The sequence below is a fragment of the Carcharhinus amblyrhynchos genome, chromosome 16 (assembly GCF_965287045.1).
Source record: "Carcharhinus amblyrhynchos chromosome 16, sCarAmb.v2.hapA, whole genome shotgun sequence".
NCBI lineage: Eukaryota > Metazoa > Chordata > Chondrichthyes > Carcharhiniformes > Carcharhinidae > Carcharhinus > Carcharhinus amblyrhynchos.
In genome coordinates, this window is record NC_137339.1 from 32,108,367 (window position 1) to 32,130,548 (window position 22,182).

General features: G+C 42.8%; 1 protein-coding gene across 1 annotated transcript in view; it reads right to left on the minus strand.

The window, feature by feature from the left end:
- The window catches only part of LOC145353946 (cadherin-4-like), a 608,947-nt gene that overhangs the window by 76,857 nt on the left and 509,908 nt on the right, over positions 1–22,182 (minus strand). The window contains exon 8 of the mRNA XM_080204964.1: positions 7,269–7,406. Within this exon, the coding sequence (XP_080061090.1) occupies positions 7,269–7,406 (138 nt within the window). The remainder of the gene's footprint in view (positions 1–7,268; positions 7,407–22,182) is intronic.

Below are 22,182 nucleotides of genomic sequence, written 5' to 3' on the forward strand. Positions count from 1 at the left end.
AAGTTCAATAAACTACAATAAACTGTGAGCTTGCCGCTCTATCTTCACCCCCTCCACTTTTTGTGTTCTGTTTTTTGGTTTCCCTAGCTTGCCCCAATACAATTCTACCCTTCTCCACAGGGGTATCATTTCCATGTTGCTTCCACTGACTACTGACCTTTCCTCTCCTATTAACACGCTCTGCTATCTTACCTTAATGCCACTATTGACACTCTTCAGTCTTTCATGGCACCATTAATAGCTTCTTTGTCTTATGTCCATGACATCCTTGTCAATCTCTCCTTAGCTCCGATCTATCACTGACGTTCCACTCTGTCCCAACCCCCCTCTCCAACCATATAATCAATTACATTTCTATCCCTCTTCTGTTCTGTAAAAGGCTTTGAAATATTAACTCTGGCAGGAATTTTACTGGCCCACCTACCACAGGAATCACAGCGGGTGAGGGGCAGGCAACGGGAAAGTCCACTGATCTCAGGCAGGATTTCTCAGGACGAGTGAGGCTGTAAAATTTCACCCTCTCTTTCTCTCTCCATAGGTGCTGGGATTATCCAGAATTTTCTGTCTTAATTATAAAAGTAAGGGTGTTTTGTACAGATCTACACGGCATTAGTTTGAAGTAAAGTTAAAATTTTATTTATTAGTTACAAGTAGGCTTACATTAACACTGCAAAGAAGTTACTGTGAAAATCCCCTAGTCACCGCACTCCGGCACCTGTTGGATTGTGGGAGAAAACCAGAGCACCCAGAAGAAACCCACACAGACACAGGGAGAACATGCAAACTCCACACAGACAGTGACCCAAGCCTGGAATTGAACCGGGTCCCTGCTGCTATGAGGCAGCAGCGCTAACCACTATATCACCATTCCGCCCGTGCTGAAGTTAGAGGGAAAAGTTCATAGTGAGGCCACACTTAGAGTACTACATAAGAAAGGATATAATTGCAATAGAGACCATTCACAGAAGGTTCACCACTGATTCCTGGGATGAAGTGGTTAGCTTATGAGGAAAGGTTGAATCTGTACCCGTTGGAAAGAACGATCTCACCCAGACATATAAAATCCTTACATGATGACAGGGTAGACAATGTGAGGATGCTTCCTTTTATGAGTGAGGCTAGAACTAGGGGGCACAGTTTAACATTAAGGGGTCTCCCACTGAATACGGAGAGGAGAATAAATATTTTCTTCTGTCAGTCTGTGGAACCCTCTTTCCCAGAGTGCAGTGGAGGCAGGGTCATTGATTTATTTTTTTAAGCTGCATTAGGTAGAATCTTGATTGATAGGGTTAAAGGGTATAAGCGTGGACAAGTAAGCAGAGTTGAAGCTACAATCAGATCAGCCATGGTCCTAGCAGGGCTGAGGGGCCTAATGGCTCACTTCTGCTCCTAATATGTGTGTCTGCATGGCTGTCGAGCATGGAGGGTACCAGAGGAGCAAGGTACACTCCACCTCAAGGGGCTAGCCTGCAAGATGATTCTGCTACAGGTAAAGACAGCATTGACTATCAGCATCTGACTACTAACTGGCATCTGGTGAAACCTTTGAAACAACAAAGTACGTGGGACAGATGTTCAGTCACAGTGAGAGGACGCTGTCCCATCTGTCCCTTCTCCATCCCTGCTCCAAACGTTGCCCAGTCTGCAATCATGCAGAATGGAATGTTCCATGGGGGAGGATCATGCTGTAAATGTGAATTTCTCAAGTCAATCCACTAAACTGTGCGATCTGGTCATGACTGACTCATAATTGCTGGGTGGCATGATGGCACAATGTTTAGTACTGCTGCCTCACAGCGCCAGGGACCACAGGTTCAATTCCCGGCCTGGGTCACTGTCTGTGTGCAGTTTGCACGTTCTGCATGGGTTTCCTCCAGTTTCCTCCCACAGTCTGAAAGGCGCATTGACCCAAACAGGCACTGGAGTATGGCGACTAGGGGAATTTCACAGTAACTTCATTGCAGTGTTAATGTAAGACTTGCTTGTGACTAATAAAAGAATCAATAAATAACACAAATGCATGCATCTGATATCCTGCCACAACCCAGGCAAAAATAAAGTTGAAATGCTGAAAAGATGAAACACTGAGGCCACCGCCTTCCTCTAATCTGGACAAGACCTACTCCAACTGTCACTGGCTGTCTTTTTCTTGTTCTCCTAGATAGTCAAGGTCACAGGTTTGGAAAGTGCTGTAGAAGAAGCCTTGTAAGTTGCTGCTTTGCAACTTATAGATAGTTGAAGCCACTGTGCCTCAGTGGACGGACTGAATGTTTAACCATTGTGGATTGGGAACTGATGAAGTACTTTTCTTTCTTATGTACGGTGCTGAAATACTTGAACGTTGTTGGAGCTTCACTCATCCAGACACAGGGAGAATATTTTGTCACACTCTTGCCTTGTGCTTTGTAGATGTGGGCAGGCTTTTGGTGTATCAAAAGGCGTGTCACGTGCTGGAGAATTTACAGTTTTTGATCTTCTCGTGTGGCCACAATATTTATTTGGCTGGAGTAGTTAGGTTTCTGATCAATGGTGACCACCACCACTCCCTCCCACCCCAGGATGTCAGATAGATGCAAGTGATGTAGGTATGTGATATTGCAGCAGTTTGGCTAAAGCTTCTCTTAGTTCTGCAGCACAAATTTTCAGCATTGCAGCAGAGTTGTTGTTGTGCCCATAATCTTTCCTGCATCCAGTGTGCTCAGCAGTTACTCAATATCATGTTGAGGGAATTAAATTGGCTGAAGGTTAGCTTCTGTGATAGTGGAGAACTCAGGAACCACCAGTGAGAGATCATCCACTCAGCACTTCCAGTTAAAGATGGTTGCAATGGTTCAACCTGGTCTTTTGAACTGATTGGCTGGGTTTTGCCATCAGTGTGCATGTAGGTATGCCTGGAGTGTCCACCTGCCATTCTTTGTTTCTTTGTCCAACCACCATTCATGACAGAAATGTGACAGGACTGATTCATAGGCTGTAGATCCACTTAGCTGCGTCTATTGCATGCTGCTGCCATTGGTCACAATACATGTAGTCACGTACTCATCAGGTTGGTGCCTGATCTTTTTGATACACCTGTTGTTGTTCTTGGCATGATCTCCAACACCTCCCATTGAATTTTTATATCCACTAAATTTGCCAGTTTAAGTTTGAATTGAGTACAAAAGCTGAATTTATCCCTTAAGGGTTTGATCTCTATGTGAGATGGGGATTGTTGGGAAGTCAGAGTTGGTCAGGATACTGAAATTTAGGAGGTCTAACATTTGCGACCCTCTATGGCTGAAATTCCAGTTGGTCCTAGTCACAGGATGCAGTAGCTACCACCTGCCCAGTTCAAACCCAATATGGCACCCTGGATCAAATATATGTTAAAAGACTCCAATCAACTTCCCAATGGGACCTGATTGAATTGATTTATTACTGTTACATTTATTGGGATACAATGAAAAGTATTGTTTCTTGCGAGTTGTTACAGACAAAACATACCATTCATAGAGTACTTAGGGGAGAAAGATAGGATAGGGTGCAGAATATAGTGTTGCAGTTACCAACAGGGTGAAGAGAAAGATCAGCGTAATGTGTGATAGGACCATTCAAAAGTCTGATGGCAGCAAGGAAGAAGCTGTTCTTGAATGGGTTGGTATGTGTTTTCAGTGTCCTGCAACTTTTTCCCAACGGAAGAAGGTGGAAGAGAGTATGTCTGGGGTGCGTGGGGTCCTTAATTATGCTAGCTGCTTTTCTGAGACAGTGGGGGAGTGTAGATGGAATCAAGGACCTATTGCCAGATTCAGGTGGTTCCTTCAAACTGTCCAGCAATAAGCCCGGGAGGACACAGCTGTCGACCACAACTGAGTGTCATAGATTATTGCCCACCATTTCCATGGCAATGCTATCCCATTGCTGCTGGATAACAAGTCTGGAAATTCAATCCAATGTCTCCTACTCTGTCTCTCTAACTTAATTTCATTGAAAGATAAACCTTTATTTATTGAATGTAATTCAGTGGTACCATATGCATATCGTACATCAGTAATATGATGTATATTTCAGAAAGCTGCTGAAAATGGTGCCTGAAGCTTCAAAGCCTGATGTTTTAATGATCTTTGCTTTAATTTCATATAAATGAAATAGGATCCCTCAATGCCTTGTTAGAGAAATCAACTCGTCTCAAGGTGGGACATTGTTGTAATTAGGCAGCTCATAAAAAGACAGCGCTCTTCTTCCAGGATACCTAACCTTTGATTTTACTTAATCATATTGCTGCCACAAAGCTAGGCTTGCATCTTTAAAAAGTTTGACAACCTTATTCAAATTCTTTCCTCTACTGTGCCTGTGTATAAAAGCACTGCATTATTTTAATTCTCCAGCCTGACTGTCCAGTTATTTGTGAACTTTAGATCATTTAAAGGATTGCTTCATTTAAGTACTACTACTTCTTAAGGACCTGAATTTTCTGTAGAATGGAAAGCTATTTTGCACCACAGGTGCCTAATACAAAGATTAAAAGAAATAATTTATGAGCAATAAGAAAATGACAAATGTAGATTTCATTTCATCTAGTTAATACCAGAATTGTTCTCCATGGATCAATATGGCATGATCGTTCCTAAAGCGTTACAAAAGGAAGCAAGGAATGGCAATCCATTCTTTTCTATCAGTATTTTAAAATGTGATAAAATATTAGCATCAAAAAATTAAATATACATCAGAAATATAATTATAAACCAATAGAGACTCACAAAGTGGCTCTTGAGAGAGGTTCTACAGACCTTGAAAGGGCTTCAATTGAGACTGAGATAATAGCTAGTCAGAACTCGATGCTGCTATTTTTTACATTTGTACAAGCAAAGTGTGCTACATCTTTGGAATCTTATCATTACTGCATTAGCAGCCATTTTGCTGGGTTTTTTTAGCACACCACCACAGAACATTCCTTACATGACGTTAAAGGCAAAATTTAAATCCATAGCCATTGCAGTCTATTCTCTTCCTGTGGAGGAAAGTCAAGTTATAATTGTGCAGGATTTGGCTGCAAGAAAATACATTTCATTAGTAATTGTTTTTGGTTTCCATGCTAAATTACATCAGATGAAACTCTGAAACTACCAGTCACTGTGACTCTTGAAATTCACCACATTAAACGTTAAATGTATTTGTGTTAAATGTATAGGCCTTGCTTTTTATACTCCATTACCATTTTGAATTGTTCATCAATGATAATTTCTTTCTGATGGAGAAATAGGTGGCAAATAAGCAGATTTACAACACTCCTGAGTTGGAATCATTCTTGAATCATAGACATTAACCAGAGAAGTACTTTACAAATTGAGCGAGATCTTCTTGAAATTTACATTCCAATATTGCCACCAGTTAACGACTTCTCTCCCTTTTCCAAAGTCAAAAATCCAGCTATTTTAAGTGGATCTGTAGCCTAGCCAGACACTGCTGTTCTTCAGCAGAATTTGGATGCTTGTGGTTGCTGGAGTCCAGTTTTGGATCTATAGCATGGCAGTTCAATACACTAACTTGGCCTGTCACTGGTTGTTTGCATGCAAGGACATTTATTTTCATTAAGCAAACTTTCAAGGGCAGCACATTGCTGCCTCACAGCACCAGGAACCCGGGTTTGATTTGGGTGACTGACTGTGCAGAGTCCGCATGTTCTCCCCATGTCTGCGTGGGTTTCCTCTGGGTACTCCAGTTTCCTCCCACAGTCCAAAGGTGTGCAGGTGAGGTGGATTGGCCATGCTAAATTGTCCCTTAGTATCGAAAGATGTGTAGGTTAGATGTATTAACCATGGTAAATGTCTGGGGTTATGGGAATGGAAGGGTGGGCCTGGGTGGGATGGTCTTTTGGAGAGTTCGTGCAGACTCAAAGGGCCTAATGTCCTCTTTCTGCACTCTAGGGATTTTGTGATTCTTTAAAAAAGAAATCCTTTCTTATGATTCTTGCTTATCTCTTTTCCTCATCAGCCAGGGAGTAAATCACAGATTCTAACCTTAACCTGACATTAACCTCACAAAGAATGATCTAGATGTAAGTGGATTGGAAGTTTAATCTTACTTAAATAAAGCTCTGATTGGTACTGGATAAACATTGTGCTGGATAAATAGTGTGCAGCTGATTAAAATAAAAAATGATCTGTTCACTGGAACACCTTGTAACACAAACATTTTGATGCTTTAATGTCACACTCTCTTCCACCTTCTTCCGTTGGGAAAAAGATACAAAAGTCTGAGATCACATACCAACCATTTCAAAAACAGCTTCTTCCCTGCTGCCATCAGACTTTTGAATGGACTTACCTCGCATTAAATTAATCTTTCTCTACACCCTAGCCATGACTGTAACACTACATTCTCCACTCCTTTTCTTCTTTAGGTACAGTATGCTTTGTATAATGCGCGAGAAACAATACTTCTCACTGTATACTAATACATATGACAATAGTAAATCAAATCAAACTGCAACTTAAGAATGCTTTTCTATACTCAGCCATACTGAATGTGACCAGTTCATCCAGATATTCCTGCCTTATCCATTTTAACTCTTGAGTTGGCAGAATTAAATTTGAAATTGTTTTTTTACAATGGCTACGCTCAGGAATGTATCGATCAACCCTCTCAAAAGGGAAGAGTGTAAAGTTTCATCCCTCCTACCCCATTCCCACAATTTGCTGGGCCACCTGAGAAAGTGATTTTCTCGACAACTTTCCCCTTGATTATTTGTATCCAGTCACTTGAGGGTGGATGAATCTCCAGCAGGGCTTATCTTTTGCTTTACCTGCATTACTGAGAATCATCATGTACCGAGTCTACACTATGCTCCAAGACCAATAACTCAAATCATATGAAATAATGCTGACGCAAATTTCTGTCCCATTGTTCACCCAGATGGTGTACGGGGTTACAAATTCTGCAATGAAGGGAATGAAATACCCAATATTTGCAATTAAGAAGTTCATTTAAGATCGTAAAGGGATTCTTCTGTGTTTTAGGATCGCAAAGGGCAAAGTGTAAATCCCACTAAATGTTTCCTGTGCCATTAAGGATGCATTATCAATCCCTTATATTTCTCATTGTTGTTGCGTAACTCCCATGCCTCAAATTTAGCAAAAATAGCTCCTGAAAAAGATTACCTATTCTTTGTTTGATTGGCTAAATTTCGAAAGCTTCAAGAATGTGCTGTAAATCAATAATGCGCACCAGTATTTTGCAGATTATATGGATCTTAGCCTTCCGCTTGAATGTAAGGGGGTGTTTATACTTACTGTGGCAGCAGTAAATTCTGGAGCATTGTCATTCACATCAGTCACAATAATAAGTGCAGTTGCTGTATTGGAAAGACCATAGTTCAGGTTCCCATCCATATCGGTGGCTTGAATGATGACTGTGTATCGTGGGACTTTCTGAAAAGGAAAGGACACAGGCTTTGGTAAATATGTATAACTAATTGAATCTGGTTGCGGTTGGGAACAAAGATTACAGCAATTTACTTAAACTTGCATTATAATTAAAATACAGAATATTTTATAATCGACACCCTCTTCTCAACGTTGTCTGAATTTGAAGGGTTTAATTTACCTGCTAATTAATCTCTAAGTTTTGCAATTAAGGAACAAAAACAAATGAACAGGCCTCAGTAATGAGCAAAGCTCAAACAATAGTAGGCAAGGTATACTCAACGCTCTTAAGTTTTATCTGTGGCTCACAGCGTTTGAACATAGAAATGCTAACTGTACCCACAATGTCTAATTAGATTACTATACCAATTAGGAGTATTTACTTTGGTAAGGCTGTTGAATAAGATGCTTGAGGAGAAAATGTAAGGTCTTGCACTTTCACTGGCAGATGGCTACAGATTGGAATTGGAGGGCAAAAGTTAACTTTGTTCCTCTGTCTGACCGGTCTAGTGTGTCCTATTTTTGTTTCAGGCTTCCAGCATCTGTATTAGCTTCTAAAGACTTCTTCTTTGGAACAGATTTTACCACAGGACCAAAAAATGACCAAACGAGGACCAATTTCAAAATCAGAGTTTGTAGAAGATAAGAGTCCAACAGACCTTACAGCAACTTAAAAAAAAGATTGATCTGCAAAGGGACTGATAAATTGAGATAAGGAAGAGTTAACGTACTCGAAGATTTTTTACTTGGTCCAAAGAAGTGAAGATTAAGTTGATAGGCCATGGTAAGTTGCCCCATAGTGTCAGGGAGACTAGTAGGGTAAACACATGGTGTTAAGGGAATAGGACCTGAATGGAGTTATGGTCAGTGCAGATTCGCTGGGCCAAATGGCCTCCTTCTGCACTGTAGGGATTCTATGCTATATATCCACAAAGTATGTTTATTATTTTAGCAGGGTTTGCTTGGTTAGGGGCAAAAATGGAGATCTTCTTTTGGAGGCATACAATGTGATTGGGTTACTAAATTAGTTCATTCACTCAAAGTGAAAAACAGATATTACCAACATTACAGTAAAGGAAGAGGTTCCAGAAAAAAAAAGGCAGGATAAAAATAAAGAAAAATACTTAAAAAGAGTAAAGCTACCCAGTCCAGACAGGGTACATCCTGGGCCACAGATGACAGTAATTGTAGACATCGCTGAGATTATGGTTGCAATCCTCTTTTCCTCCTTAAATATTGAAAGGCTGCCAGAATACCAAAGCATTACTATTACATCATCATTCATAAAAGGGAAGTGTGATAAACCCTGCAGCCGTAGGCCATTCAGCCTAAGTCAGGAGGCAGAAGCACAAGTCAGTGATGGAATACTCTCCAATTGCCTAGGTGTGCACAGTTCCAACAACACTCAAGAAGCTTGACACCATCCAAGACAAAGCAGCCCATTTGACTGGCATCCCATCAACCCCTTAAACATTCACTCCCTCTGCCACCAAAGTACAGGAGCAGCCGTGTGCACCATCTATAAGATGTGCTGCAGCAACTCAACAAGGCTCCTTAGACAGCACCTTCCAAACCTACATGTTCCACCATTTGGAATGACAAGGGTAGTAGATGCATTTATTTATTTATTATTCAAAAGTAGGCTTACATTAACATTGCAATGAAGTTACTGTAAAAATCCTCTAGTTGCCACATTTCGGCGCCTGTTCGGGTACACTGAGGGAGTATTTAGCAGGGCCAGTGCACCTAACCGGCACATCTTTTGGACTGTGGGAGGAAACCGGATCGATCAGAGGAAACCCACTCAGCTATGGGGAGACTGTGCAGCCCCAATCGCCAGTGCCCTATGGCCAGGCCCATCCCCCACCCTGTTCCCCCATGGCCAGCCATGACCACCCCCCACCCCACCTCACGGCTAGCCCTGATTGTCTTCCTCCCTCCCTCCCTCCCCACTGACCCTATTGCAGAGTGCGCAGCAGGTCCCCCTCACCATCGATTGGTCACCCAGTAGGCCCTGTTACCTCTGGCACCAACCCCTTGGCATTGCCCAGTGCTCGGTGGCCAGTGTCCCCAACCTCCTGCGGAGTCTCAATAGCCTCTGTCCTCACTAGCGGAATGAGCATATCTGTTCCCTGTCAGTGAGGAGCAGCTGTAAATCCCACTGGTGGGGTCCTTTCCTGGGAGGTGGGAAGGAGACACTAGTGGGCCTGCAGTCTACTGTCCCAGGTATGCTAATCATATGGAAATAGCAATTTCCATCTGGACATCAGACCTGTGCCAACTTCTGATGTACGGCTGATTACGACAAAAAAAAGCCTGGGAGGCCCACGATCAGCCGGATGCCAGTCGCGAATCCCGCAAAAGGGAACATGATGTCTACTGGCCTGTTACACTACTTGAGCAGCACAGCAGGCTGGGAGAACCCTGGCCATGAACGTGCCAAAGACATTTGATAAATTGCTAGATTATAGCCATGTTAACAAAGTTAAATCTCATAGGATTTAAGTGACAGCAAGGATACAAAATGGATTTGGAGGCACAAAGCAGAGATTGGTGAACTTCTGTTTTTCAGACTGAAAGTAAGTACATTGTGATGCCCCTTCCCCTCCACTCCCACCCCCACCCCCCAGTCTCTCCAGCAATCGATGATTCAAATCACTCTTCTTTTTGATATGCATTAATGCCTTGAACCTGGATTTATAGAACATAATTTCAACACTTGCAGATGACACAGAACTTAGTGATGCAGTACTACAGTAAGGATGCAGACAATGGCCTGACATATGGGAGATTAAATTTAGCGCAAGGAAACATGAAATGATGCATTTTGGTGGAGAGAATGAGGAGAAACACTATATCCGGCAATTTTAATGGCGGGCAGAACAGAGAGAAGCATATGCTTATGCATCTTTGAAACTGTTAAAAATGACCTGGGCTTTATAAACAGAAGCACTGAGTATAAAAGCAAGGAATTTATAATGAACCTTTATAAATCAGTGGTTAGGCTCCCACTGGAGTATTGTACGAACTGGAAACCAACCTTAGGAAGAATGTCAAGGTCTTGAGAGAGGATGCGGAGGAAATTTATTCAGCACTCAAAAATACTCTGGAAGAAGGGCTTCAGTCACATGGAGAGATTAGAGAAGCTGGGATTGTTCTCCTTACAGCAGGAAGGCTAAGAAGAAGCTTGATAGACGGTTTCATTATCATGGATGGTTTAGAAAGAGCAGATGAGGAGAAACTGTTTCTGATAATTAAGGGACACATTTAAACTAATTGGCAATTGATTCAGATGAGAGAAATGCTTTTGTTTATGGAATGAACTGTGAAGTGTTGGAGCAGTCATAGTGGGCTGAATGGCCTCTTTCTGTGCTTTGTCAATCTAAGATTTTATAAAAACATTGAAAACAAGTGCTGCAGGCAGCTAGCACTCAGGATTGATAGGCTGAGGAAAAACCAGGCTCCTTGACTAGAATTTTCATTCCAGCAGATTTCAGTTTTGCCCCAAATTTCACTCTCTATGGCATAATCATGTTTCTAAAATCCTTTTAAATGTTGGAATAAATGTTCTTTTGCCAATTTTTGTTGCCCTTATTCTAGCATAGTAAAATATACACAATCTTTACTCAGCCCCCACTATGCAGTGAAAACCCTGTGTTGCTCCACCAGTGGTGTCACTCTGAGGGTTTAGACAGTTCAAGTTCAGAACAAAAAAAACTTTTATAAAGTAGCTCACCATATCTCAGAACACCCCACATGAATGAGGGGAGATCTTATAGAAACATATGATTATTAAGGGGATAGGATAGAAGCAGGGATCATGGAAGGAAATTGGAACACTCAGAGGAAACCCATGTAAACACGGGGAGAACATGTAAACTTTTCACGGACTGTGATCCAAGGCTAGAATTGAACCTGGGTCCCTGGGACTGTGAGGCAAAAGTGCTAACCACTATGTCATAGTGCTGCCCACATACAATATATTTCTGTGATACACAGGGGCTGTTAAGGAAATAAGGGCAACAACTATTTGGAACGCAGTGAGATTTCACATATAGCAAAATAGTAATTACAGCAATAAAATGTTGATACTACATTTTGTTATTATTGATTGAGGGATGAATAATACTTTGCCACTATGTGGCTATGGAGTTTGGTATGTTTCAAATTTAAAGAGTCATTTTAGCAACTGGTTGCATTTTTGGATAAAGCATTTTTATTAAATTAAAATGAAATTTGAGTCAGCTCCAAATGACCAGAGACTGCCAGTTAGATATCTAAGTTTTGCTGCAAGCACATTCATTAGAACACAAGAAGTGTAACTAGTGGGATGCTGCAAGGATTATTGCTGGCCATTCAGCTGTTTACAGTCTACGTTAATGACTTAGCTGAAGGGACTAAGGGTAACATATCCAGGCTTGATAATGACGTACAATGACACAGTAGTTAGCACTGCTGCCTCACAGTGCCAGGGACCCGGGTTCGATTCTCAGCTTGGGTCACTGTTTACGTGGGGTTTGCACATTCTCTCCGTGCCTGCGTAGGTTTCCTCCGGCTGCTCTGGTTTCCTCCCACAGTCCAAAGATGTGCGGGTTAAGTGAATTGGCTATACTACATTGCCCTTACTGTCAGGGGGACTAGCTAGGGTAAATGCATGGGATTCTGAGGATAGGCCTGGGTGGGATTGTGGTTGATGCAGACTCGATGGGTAGAATGGCCTTCTTCTGCACTATAGGATTCTACGGATTCTATGTCTATGTGTATGCTGTAAGGAGGAAGAAAGAGGCTGCAAAGAGATACGGACAGGTTAAGTGAATACATATTGGGTGGCAGATGGAGTGCAGTGTAAAGAAGCATGAGGTTATTCACTTTGCTAATACAGCATAATAGCAAAATAGTTTTTAAAAAGGTGAGGAGTTTCTAAATGTTGCTGTTCGGAGAAACATGAATGTACAAGGAACATGAAAGTTAACATGCGTATACAGGAAGCAATTAGGAATGTAAAAGGCAATTTGGCCATTATTGCAAGGAGACTGGAGTACATACATCAGGAATTCTTGCTACAGATGTATAGGGTATTGTAAGACCAAACCCAGAGTACGTGTGCAGTTTTGGCCTCAGAAGGATATACTTGTCCTGGGGGTGGGGCAGCAAAGTTTGGTTAAACTGGTTTCTGGGATGAAAGGGTTGACCTACGATGAGAGGTTGAGTAAATTGGTCAGTACCAATTTAGAGTTGAGAACAATGAGAGGTGGTCACATTGAAACATACAAGATGCTGAAGGAGGTTATCAATATAGAAAGATTATTTCACCTGGCAGTGGAATCTAGAACTTTGGGCCATAGTCTCAGGAAAAGAGATTCATTATCTTGGACTGAGATGGATAGAAATTTCTTCACTTGGTGGCTATGGATTTTTAGGGCAAAATTTTCCCATCCCAGGAATTGTAGCGGGAGGGACATGTAGCATGCTAAGGTCCGTTGACCTTGGGCGGGATATTCCAGTCTTGGGGCGAGCACAGCCAGAAAATCCCACGTTTGGTCTCTCCAGGAATGAAAGGATTTGAGCAACGGATCAGCCATGATCATATTGAATGTTGAAGCAAGCTTGAGAGGCTGAATAGCCTACTCCTGCTCCTACTTCTTCCCTTCTTAAAATTCTTACGCGAACACCTAAAAGGATTTCACTAAAATGGAAAATCTGACGCAAACTCTCATCCTGACTGCAACTGCGACATAAAAGAAACGCTGAATAACTAGCTAGGTTGAGAATCTGCACGTGATTAGATCCAATTATTGCAACCCGGATAAAGTGCTACTTTTAATTATCGCTGAAAGTGACACTCAGCAAATGGAAGAGAAAGAATCAAGTGCATATTAACTCTTCGAAAGGATGTGGGTGCCTATCTCTTGCTGTAATTGGAAGAAAACTACCAAGAGTTCATTTTACATCCACAGTAAATTAATCCCCATCAGGGATTAAGTGACAAGCCTTTAATAACTTGTCCTTTTAAATTGGGGGAACTTAGCCTCTACCAAAGTTGAAAAGAGTAGGAGAAACGTGGAGATGAATCTGAAGCTAAGAGTTATGATACCAAGGAGGATCACATCATTTCATCCTGCACACTATTTTCTACTAAAGCAGCATCGGAAATGGCTCAGAGATCCTGGTGTATATAGATGTTCATTTAAAGAACATTAAAAAAAATCCAAGGAACAAACGTTCTGTGAACAGTTTTGATGACCATGGTTTTTCTTCAATTCCATTTGTTGGTTCGATAGTCAGAAGCTTTAGTCGCAATTATTTTTCCCCCAAAAGATTTCAGTTGTGTCTCTGCAGTAATCCCAATAGATAGGATGCTCAAGCAAGGTTGAGTTGCACTGAACATTTCCTGAGCACGTGGTACATTGAGAGAAAGAGGTGCAACTTCATTGTTCCTTCGCAAGTTCAGTACAGATGCAGGTTCAAATTGCCAAAGGAGGCAGGAAGAAGAGCCAATGGCACAAATTTGGGCTGGAATTCTCTGACCGTTCACGCTCTGCCGCTGCTGCCAGATAGAACAGAGAATTTAGCATTCAGTCAAATCTCCGTTCACTGCAATAGGACAGGAGAATCTCAGCTGCAGATGAGGCCAGAGAATCTGGTCCTTGATATCTGAATCCCTGACTAATTAACTTTGGGGGAGACAATGGCGGCCTAGTTGTAAGATCACTCCACAAGAAACCCTGAGGTCCAGGCTAATGCTGAGGACTGGCGGTCAAATCCCATACAGCACTTAGTGGAATTAAAATTAAATTAATAAATCTGTAATTGCCTCTGCTATGGTGACAATGACAACTGCCTACAAAAATCCACCTGGTCCACTAATGTCCTTCTGGGAAGAAAATCTGCCATCCTTACCTGACTCTGGCCTACATGTGACTCCACAGCAATGTGGTCAACTCTTAACTGGGCCGAGCAAGCCACTCAGTTCAAGGGCAATTAAGGATGGGTAACAAATTCCGGCCTGGCAGACACCCAAATTTCATGGGGATCATTCCCTCTCTGATACCCCGGCCACCCCTCGATCACACCAACAACACTTCCCCTTCCCAATCCATTCGCAGGAGGTAATAGCACCTACCCTTTTACTTTCTCTCTCCTCACCATCTAAGGCTGTAAGCACTCCTTCCAAGTGAAGCAGTGGTTTATGTGTACTTCTTCTAAATTAATACACCATATTTGCTGCTCACAACATGGACAAGGATTTTGTTCTCAATTTCACATAAGGCATCAATGGTGATGCAAATAGGGATGCAGAATCTCGTGAGGGACCCAAACGCAAAATGCCTTATACGTTGGCAGGAAGTCCTGTCACGACTGTCCCTGCCAGTGAGGTAACAGGATTCCCAATGTTCATTATTAGAATAAATTTAAATCTAATTATCAGGCCTCTAAACCTGATTCCACTCTCCCCTTCCCCTCCCCGTGCTGCCCAGTTCTATTGCTCAATCACATTAGTGAGACTGCGTGAGTGCGAGTGTTGGAAATATGCACAAAAGTCTGAGGTCATGTACCAATTGACTCAAGAACAGCTTTTTCCCTGCTGTCATCAGACTTTTGAATGGATCCACCATCTATTAAGCTGATCTTTTCCTGCATTCTAGCCATGGCTGTAACATTATATTTTGCACCCTTTCTTTTCCTTCTCCCCTATGTACTCTATGAATGGTATGTTTTGTCTGTATTGTGTGCAAGAAACAATATTTTTCACTGTATTCCAATACATGGGGCAATAATAAATCCAAATGAATTATGGCTCCTCTCCCATGACATGCACCTCGTGGGCAGAAGTCACCAGGTGAGCTGAGCTGAGTGCTTCACTTGAGGGCGGAGGGTCATGCCCAGGCAGTACCCAGGCACTGTCCCCTGGCATTCCCAGGCACTGCTTCTCGGCAGTGGGGGCAATGCAGAAGGGGGTGGAGTTGTGAGAGGAGGTGTTCCATGGTGGTGGGGAGCAAAATTCAGTTAGTGTTGGGGTGGCTTTTAAAAGTGGTGCCCCGATCTTCAAAGAAGCTAAGTCGCTGGTGGGGCGGACTGAATCAGAAATGACCCACCAGCATCACATCGTGGGCTCCCCCGCCTTTCCGCCACCAGATGTTCTTTTCCCCCCCAGAGATCCTCATGACATGGTGAAGAAAGCTGTCCGCCAATGCCACTTTCCCCGCCTGTGGCAGCGCTTTGCATTAATGTGGACTATTCCACCAATGGTCTCCTCTATGTGGACCTCAATCCTATCCCGTGGTCGATCCTTTTTTTCCGCACGCCCCCCCCCCCACCCCACCCTACACAAACCCCTCCCCACCAATCCCATTCTCACTCCTTTAATAGTATAAAACCCATCACATTCCTCCCTTTCTTCAGAATCACGTTCAGTTTGAAATGTCCACCTGGTTTCTCTCTCCCCAGGCGATGCCAGGCCTGCTGGTGAGTTTCGCTGGTGCTTTCTGTTTTTTATTAACTATAATGTGGATCTTTGTTTAGATGCAGTATATTTACAGCATTTCTTCTTCAAGGAATGTACATTGTTTTGATGCATAGTGTGGAAAAGCTGAATGGCCACTTCAAAAAGCCAATATGTCTTCAGGCTCTACTGTTCCCAGTTGCCAACAACTGTGGGCAATTGTCTTCACTGAATCTTAAGTAACAATGCAGAGTAGGTCCATCTGTTACAGCTAATAAGCAGCACAGAACTGGCACAATCAAAATGACAACTCTTATTGCAGTTTCCTTCCTATGGGAATGATGATATGCACTGGCAAACAGGGTATCCTCCTCCTCCGGGTACCACCTAATGTGACATCCCTTTTGTTTCTTTGGGCATCAAAGAGTGCTCTGGGCAGGAAGGGAAGTAGTTCTGATAGTTATTTGCTGTTGTGGCTCTGCATCCGATTGCCTTTGCCTTTCCTTATGATGGTACATAACCTTCTCCTCCTGTGGCCCAATGAGAGGCTCCCAACTGGCTGAAATACATCTTGACTTTTGCCAGACCTTGCGAGAAATTTTGTCCTCCAATTCCGCCACTTCTGTTTAATTGACAACATCCCATTAAATATCACCTGAATCTCGAATTTCTATTCCCATTGCTAATCTACTTCACTGCACATACCAGAAACTGCGCTAAGAGCTCTGAATAATTATGGAAATGTGCTGACCCTGGAAAATTGCATGTTATTAACACATTACCATTCTATCTGAGTTTGCACCCATACTTAACCGTTCAGGATTACACAATGCCAGCACATGAAAATTGACCCTAATCATTCTGGACTATTTAAATACATGGAGAATACATATTCTCTAAGAATGAATATCTTGATTAACTGCCTCACAAAGTTCAACAGAAAGCCACTGCTCAAATGTGCAATGACCACAGTAAAGGTTGAAGTTGCTGCTTGTACACTGTAACAGCAACTTTCAATCATGTGTCTAATGAAGTTATTCACATGCAGGCCAAAACTTTCAGCTGCCACCAAAAGCTAGTGACAGTGTCACACTGAAATAAATATGGCTGAAACATTGAAATTGTTACTTTTCTTTCATTACACCTGCAATGTGGACTCAATTCATATTGTTAAAAGTGATAGGCTGCTCTCAATATTGCAATGGTAGAATCCTATCGTGGCTTGTGGGGGAGGGAAGGGTGCTGAAAGCAATGGAAAATATGAGTTAAATTGCATTAAACTCTTGTGCTGAGCTCAGCATTTTAAGGACTAACTTCCTGGCCAATGATATCTCATTGATATCTGCACTCATGGAGCAAATTGGGCAATCATGACACTTCTCTTTGGCATGGAGGTGGAAGGAGCTTGACATTCAGTAAGGTATGGCATTCTTCCTGCTAGTTAAGTTGTGTCACTTAAATACAGAGGGTGTGAACTTACTGCCCATTCATGCGATAGTCCCGCTGCAGCCATGTTGGAAAATTTGGCAGCAAGCCAAACCTCCGTTCACTGCAGTGGGATGGGAAGATCCCACGGGCATGAATGGTTGGAAAATTCAGGCCATTGTTTTTTAATCAATTAATGGGCTGTGGGCTTTCTGGTTAGACCAGCATTTATTGCCTATCCCTCCCGTTGCCCTCTACAAGGTGTAGGTGAGCTGCCTTCTTGAATCCCTGCGGTACATGTGATGTTAGTACACACACAGTGCTGTTGGAGAGGGAATTCCAGGATTTTGACTCAGCAAGTGAAGCATTATAATGTTCAAAAAGTGAAAACAGGTCTACCAAAAAGCACGAGTAAATTATTTCTCCCTTTAAATGTTCCCGACGTGTTAATCCGGTCAACACATTTATGTTTTCCAATTTGGCAGATGGTATCCTTCCAACTGTATTGGAAACTTAAAAGGGCAGCTTGGTCCTGAAATAAATGGATTTTACGCAACTGAATTTCTTAACCCAAATGTCGCATTTTACTTCATTTTTATCCGCTTAAAGTGCAATCAGCTTGAAGTCGCTCATTTTATTCATCTAGGCTCTGTAAACTAAGAACAGACTCCTTCCTTAAAGGGATGATTATCTGGCTAAGGTAGATCGAGCAGCCAATTCTTACAAGCACCAATGTATAAATGTTGCTATGGAGAGAATTGTCCTGCGTGACAATGATGGTAATTTTATGCAAACAGAGCAAATCTATTACTGATTCTTCAAGCATTATAGACCACATTGCTACGTGGTAATTTATAGCTGCCAGTAAATTAAGCCATCTAATACAAAAAGTGCTTCAGTAATTGTTTCAAACAGCTTAATAAGCCAGAAATGAGACTCTAGGCCCCTATAAATTACTACATAGTAATACTGTCATATTACAAATTGCAGGTGGTAGATCGTCCTGTGGTGCAGGAGTTAGTCACCACAGGCACAAGTAGGTGTCATCCTTGGCTCACAAGTTGACTCTTGGCTCCCAGGCAGAGGTTGTGGACTCAAGTCCCATTCCGGGGACTTTGGGCGGAATCATCTGGATGTTGTCCTTGCTGGAATCCAAGACTAATTGGGGACTCAGAACCCAATCTATCATTGAGTGGGGCTGAACTGTGACTCTTTAGCTCAGCCACTCAGCTTTTTAAACATTCATTCATGTGACATGGGCATCGCTGGTTGGACAGCATTTATTGCCCTTCCCTAGTTGCCCTTGTTTAAAGGGCAGTTGAGAGTCAACAACACTGCTGTGGCTCTGGAGTCTCATGTAGGCCAAATCAGGTAAAGACAGCAGCTTTCATTCCCCAAAAGGACATTAATGAACCAGATGGCTTGTTCCAACAATCGATAAAGGTTTCATGGCCATCAGTAGACTGTTAATTCCAGATGTTTTTTTTACTGAATTCAACTCCACCATCTGCCATGGCAGGATTCGAACCCAGGTCCCCAGAGTGTTTCCAGATTAATAATGTAGCAATAGAAACACTAGGACATTGCCTCTCCTAGCATTCTGTCTCAGAGTTGCTTGACCAATCAGGAAAGGCACTTCACATGGCACATCTATTGTCAAGTGAAGGCCTTTTAATTAAAGAGATCACAGCTTGGGTGTCAATGGCTCACCACCAAATGGAGATTAAAGGCCACAGCAACCTTGAGAATAGAGGGCACACCTGGGAAAGCTGCTCCCTAGGGAAAGCTGCTCCACTCTCACCTAGTGGTACTCAGAGACTGAAGTGATGTGAGCTTTCCCAAAGATGGGATGATGAGGACAACCACTTCGACCAAGCAGGCATGGATAGGCCAAGAAAGGTAGCAGCAGATGTCTGCCTCCTCCAACATGGAGACAGTACACCAAGAGGATTAAGGAGTTTAGGAGGCATGGCAGGTGAGTGGCAGAAACATACTGAGGGCCAAGCTCCACACTCTGACTTCCCCATTACTTTCCTGCACAGCATTCCTCAAAAAATATACCTTGCAGCTACACTCATTCCTCCGTTTCCTGACACTTCCCATCCCCATCTGAGCAGTTAATGCTCACACTCACCCTCATCTCTTTGTCCTCTCACACACATGCCTCACATTGCTCTCCACAAATGAAGTCCTTCCCTCCTCTCCACACACAAAGAACAAAGAAAATTACAGCCACAGAAACAGGCCCATCAGCCCTCCAAGCCTGCACCAACCATGCTGCCCGACTTAACTATAACCCCCTATCCTTCCAGGGACCATATCCCTCTATTCCCATCCTATTCATGTGTTTGTCAAGACGCCCCTTAAAGTCACGACCGTGTCTGCTTCCACTATCTCCCCCGGCAGCGAGTTCCAGGCACCCACTACTGTTTGTGTAAAAAACTTGCCTTGTACATCTCCTTTAAACCTTGCCCCTTGCACCTTAAACCTATGCTTCCTAGTAATTGACTCTTCCACCTTGGAAAAAGCTTCTGACTATCCACTCTGTCCATGCCTCTCATAATCTTGTAGACTTCTATCAGGTCTTTCCTCAACCTCTGTCGTTCCAGTGAGAACAAACCAAGTTTCTCCAACCTCTCCTCATAGCTAATGCCCTCCATACCAGGCAACATCCTGATAAATCTTTTCTGTACCCTCTCCACATCTTTTTGGTAGTGTGGCAACCAGAATTGAACACTATATTCCAAATGCAGCCTAACTAAGTTTCTATAAAGCTGCAACATGACTTGCCAATTTTTAACCTCAATGCCCTGGCCGACGAAGGCAAGCATGCCATATGCCTTCTTGACTACCTTCTCCACCTGCACTGCCACTTTCAGTGACCTGTGTACCTGTACAACCAGATCCCTTTGCCTTTCAATACTCTTATGGGTTCTGCCATTTACTGTGTATTTCCTAAATGTATTAGACCTTCCAAAATGCATTACCTCACATTTGTCCCAATTAAACTCCATCTTCCACTCTCTGTCCAAGTCTCCAACTGGTCTATATACTGCTTTATCCTTTGATGGTCCTCATCGCTATCCACAAATCCACTAACCTTTGTGTTGTCTGCAAACTTATTTGTTAGAGTTAAACGGTATCATTAAATAAAGTTTATTTTACTTTTTTCTAAAAATCCCTTATTTGTAAGCGGAATTACTCCCAGAGTGAAGCATCCTATCCGTACACTTATTCCCAAAGTCTGGCTTCCTAGTGTAATTTGGGATTCTGGTCCAGGGCCCTAACTGTACGCAGGAAGCATTTTTGGCCAGCTCTTTACAGTGCATGGTCCTTTTAAGGTTAACAGTTGGCCACTCATGCGTGCATTCTAAAAGGACATCCTTTGTGCACTGTCTGACTGCTCTTTGTATGGCTTGTTCCAAGTTTCTTTGCCCAAGCACAACACACCTTAGACGGAATACTGCTCATCAGTTCTTGCTTGAGTCAAGCAGAACAGCCTTTCACCGTCTATGCTGCAGCCACAGGAGAAGCACATTTCAGAAACACCGGAGATAGAAACAGATCAATTAAGTCAGGCACGACGGGCCCACATTAGGATGGTAATTAGTGTGTAGCATTTCTGTGAGCCAGTCAAGTCATGATGCTTGTTAAATCTGTGTGTACAGTGTATGGTCCTGTCATAGCAGGTGACCCCACAATGTTAATTGACATGAATATTAATGTTGGTCCTTGGGCAGATGCTGTTTATTGGAAGACGAAAGGAGCGTGATACATGTTTTACACGACTGTTGAAGCAGAGCAGCAAGGATTGTTCATCTAAAATACTCTATAAAGAAGAACGTAGCCGCAGGCATCTGTTGGATCTCTCACTTCCATGCCATCTGCACTCCCCCAGCATCCTCTTTCTCAAAACATTTAAAGTCCTCCTCCAATTGTGGAGCCATGAATTGGCTGAGTTGCTGGGCAAAGTTATGCTTTATCTCATCAGGGACATCTTTGGAGGGTTCTGTTCTCGAACACCAGCAGACTGTGAACTGCAAGAGAATCACAGAGTCCCTACAGTGCAGAATGAGGTCATACAGCCCATCAATCCTGCACTGACAACGATTCCACCCAAATCCTATCCCTCAACCCTGCATTTTTACCCTGTTAATCCCCCTGTTACTAAGGGACAATTTAGCATGGCCAATCCACCAAGCCTGCACAATCTTTGGACTGTGGGAAGAAACTGGAGCACCCTGAGGAAACACACACATAATCTGCTCGGTGGGGATACTAGGGCAACCACGAATCTGATCTGATTGTGGTTAGGTTGCTGGCCTTGGCCTTCTAAGTGGAATCATGAATCAAGTGTGCGCGGAATGGTATGGTTCTCAATCATGTGGATAAAGCAAGTATGAACTACAGACTGACTGCTACTGCTGACAACCCAAGTGGTAGCCTAGAGGAAACTGGAGACAAATAAATTGAGTGTTGCAGTGACTTTGCCTTCAGCTGGTAATGCTGAATGGTTTGTTGTAGATCTTGTGCAGAAGGTACTACAACTCTGTTAGTGGCCCCCTACAGAAGCAAAGTTTCCTTATTCACATTTCTTCGGGGAACTATAAAGCCTCTTAAACCTGTCCTGGGTCCATAAACTGTTCCAAACAATGGATTTCATGAGTATGCCTCCTTCCATTTGATTTTCATGCAGTTCTTATTGGTCCTTCCTCTTGCTTCTGTTCCTTCTCTTGCCAGAGTTGAATTTTCAGAAGGGAATCCCTTAAATTCTCACATGGCCAGCTCCTGATTTACATCACCCATCGTCAATAGTCAGGAGCAGAAAGTGATGCAGAGCTGCAGACAAAATGGGCACTGGTGGCCCTAAACTGCATCATCAGATTGTAGCTGACATATATGAAGCATGCTACA